Genomic DNA, 3,410 nt, shown 5'->3' with positions numbered 1-3,410 from the left:
GGTTTCATATTCTGCCCAGATTATAATTTTTGTCTTAATCGGGTTAACCTTCAAAATACCTACTAAAAAAACAACGTTGAAATGATTATTGCTCCTCACACTAATGACCTAAATATCCAATGTAACATTTCACGCCATCTCGTGCTCGTCCTTGAAATTATTCTCTGTTTATTACATCTCACTCGGTGCTAGTCCATCAACATCGACAAGCTGCTCGCTAACTTGACAGCCGCGCGCTTCGCCTCGCACGATCACTTTTGCTCCCTCGCCATTACACACATTAGTCAACACGTCCAGTCGGGCTGGCAAGAACTTGCAACTCATTTATCTATCAGAGTCAGGCTCGGGTAGGTGAACTAAAACCAGTTAATCTGGTTGAGATCCAAACCCCAATTTGATATCCCTATGAAAGAGATCAATAATATTCATATACTATATTGTGTGGTGTACTTGCTATACCAGTTTCAATGGGGTGCCAACAAACCATACAAACTCATTCTATTCATAAAGAGATAATTGTATCAACTCTTACACTATTTGCATATGAAAGGTTATATATATATATATATTATAATATATATGTAATATATATATATATATATATTTTAAATGATATGACTTTTAAGTATTTATAATATAATAACTTTAGCCTTAAGAAGTATTTTCAACTCGCATAGACCTCCACTCCTCCCACCGTAAGTTTGCCAAGTTAAGTTAACAGCATTAGCCACGTACAGTGAAAGGGACGTTGTGATGACGGCCGCCATGCGTCGATCGCTGGCGTATTTCGTCTATGCGCGCCCACCGGCACCCGCCCTTACCCTCAGCTTAAACGAGGGAAGTGCTCCGGCAGTTCCTTATCGAGAAGAACTTCCAGTTTGACCTCGATCAGCAGGCCTGCGATCGACTTCAGTCTGCGATGTACGCCATTTCCTTTCCCAAACACATCTCGGCCCCCCGTGAAACGCCGGACTTAAACGCGCTCATCCGCCTGAACTCGCCGTCGACCCCAGCCACCTCTCCGGCATTGAATTCTTACCATCCTTCCCCCATATCCCCGTCCCCTCCATCCTGCCCATCGCGTACGCGTTGTACGAAAGGAACGACCCTTTCTTGATCTCGGTCCCATCGGGCAAAACCTCGTCGGCGCAGCAGACCGCCGAGTTGAACGGAACTGGCGGGGAAAGCCTCATCGCCTCCGTCACCGCTGCGTGCAGGTAATGCATCTGCCGCAGTTCGTCCAGGCCAAGGCCGCAGCCGGCTTTGCGCACGGCCGCCACCTCGGCGAGGATGTGGCGTTCGACGTCCGGGCGGGAGGAGAGAAGCCAGAAGAACCACGTCAGCGCCGAGGAGGTTGTCTCGCGGCCGGCGAGGATGAAACTGATGATGATGTCGCGGAGGAACTCGTCGGAGTTGTTTTCCTCGTCGACGATGAACCGTGAGAGGAGGTCATCTCCCCCGCCACCGCTGCGTAGACGTGCAGCCTTTTTCCTGGAACGTATGATCTGCATCGCGAACTCGTGGACGATTGCGATGGACTTGCGAAGCCTTCTCTCAGACCCAACGTCGAACGCCTTCTTAACCCTCCAGAGAACAGGTACCGCATAGCGGAATCTCCCCGCGCTGAGCTCGGCGGCGTCGCCGAAGGCAGCGGCGAAGCCGCTGGCTAGACCCGTACGGAAGCGGGAGGGATCGAGATATGCTGGGTCCACGTCGAAGGCTACCTTGCAGATGTTGTCGAAGGCGAAGCGCTCGAGAGCGTCCTGTAGGTCGATGGATCCGCCAGCTTCGGCTGCACGGTGGAGGAAAGGGATGAGGCGGGTGGAAATCTCATGACCAACAGTACGGTGGACGAAGAAGCGTAGGGAACGAGTGTTGAACTCAAAGCTGGCTGTTTTTCGCTGAAGGCGCCACAGGGCGCCGTCGGAGTTGAAGATGCCGCGGCCGAGGAAATCGTGGAGGATGGCGCGGAAATCATCGCCCTTGGGGTAGTTGTCGAAGTGAGATTTCAGCATGTGCTCGACGTTCGCCGGATTCGCGGTGATGACACCGCGGATACCGCCGGGGCGGTGGAAGACCAACGTGTTGGTCGGAGAAGCAGCAAGGAGATCCGTCGACCACTCAAGAAAGCGGTCGCGGTGGCGGAGGAATTGGGGAAGGTGGCCGATGATGGGGTAGGGCTGCAACCCTGGCGGGTAGTACGAGTTTTTCTTAGGAAAATTCTTGTTGGATAAAAAGAAGAGGAGTAGATAGATTGAGATGGCCGAGATGAAAGCCAAAGGGATTGGAGTAAGCAGAAAGAAGAGGTCTGCAGCCCAATCGATTTCCATTTTCTTCCCCAAGCGAGAGCAGGGAAGAACGAAGTTATAACTTAGAACGTCGCGATGAGGTATATATACTGAGAGAATAATACATGAATACTTATAATACTTGGAAATAAGGCCTATTTTTAAAATAAAAATCTTAAATTATTGTAATTGTAGGTAAATTGATGAGAAAATAATTTAATTGAATTCTGCCCGGCCAAGAATGTCATATCATTGCTTTGCGTGTTCAACGTAACTTACATCCAAGGGTTTGATTGTCTGATATGCAGAGCTTAAATTTATTTTTTATATTCATATTTTTTGGTTGCTCATATAAAATATGACTAATAAATTTTACATCACGGTCGGAATTAAGGCATTGGGGAATATCATATAAGCGTACAATCTTGTGAAAGAAAAGGCGAGCAATGTTATGAGCATCAAACATCTTTTTTACGATTAGTGAGTGTGGTAATTTTTGAAAATTTGTGCAGCACCACCATGACTCCATGAGAGAGTCATTTCCTCATTTTGTTCATGGTATGTATGTCCATTATGAATTCTAAGCTCAAGTCCTCCAAAATTAAATCAGAGATGGATTGCGGCAAATACAAACGAATATTTTGTTCATTACCTTTATACATTTGTAAAATGGAACGTGTCTCCACAAATAGAATCACATCATGGCACAAGCGAGGCCAGTATAAATGAGTTTATAATTGGGTTCATGTCTTGTCACGTCCAATATGTGCAACGAGGCCCTACATAAATTCGCTGAAAACCTTGAAAAAAATCTACTGGAAATCAATGTTTTTGATGAATTTCTGTCATATAAATGAGCGTAAAAAACGAATTAGCGACAGATTTTTTCTAATGGATTTTTGGCGAATATTAGAATGGGAAAACTCCTTCTTTTTTTTCTTTTTCTTTTTTTTAGAAGTAATATTTGCGGCTTGATGAGAGGAAGGTTGGTTAAAACAATTTATTAGATTGGAATTATTGACAATAATTGGTTTATTCTATCTCTCAGTGACTTACGTCCAAACACCATCTTTATCATCATAATCTACCCCCAGAAATCCTCCTTTGATTCTGATTATTAAA

The 3,410-nt window shown here is 45.7% G+C and overlaps 1 protein-coding gene across 1 annotated transcript; it reads right to left on the bottom strand.

Moving 5' to 3' along the window:
* Positions 1-823: 823 nt before the first annotated feature.
* Positions 824-2,412, bottom strand: LOC110112006 (cytochrome P450 94B3). The gene is given in 3 exon segments (XM_020844079.2): positions 824-916; positions 919-1,007; positions 1,010-2,412. Coding segments are annotated over 3 exon segments (1,503 nt in total). The 5' UTR covers positions 2,331-2,412.
* Between the last annotated feature and the right edge of the window lie 998 nt (positions 2,413-3,410).

Source organism: Dendrobium catenatum, unplaced genomic scaffold (genome assembly GCF_001605985.2).
Source record: "Dendrobium catenatum unplaced genomic scaffold, ASM160598v2 fragScaff_scaffold_95, whole genome shotgun sequence".
NCBI lineage: Eukaryota > Viridiplantae > Streptophyta > Magnoliopsida > Asparagales > Orchidaceae > Dendrobium > Dendrobium catenatum.
The sequence above is the reverse complement of the archived record's forward strand: the minus strand, read 5'-3'. Positions and strand labels throughout refer to the sequence as shown.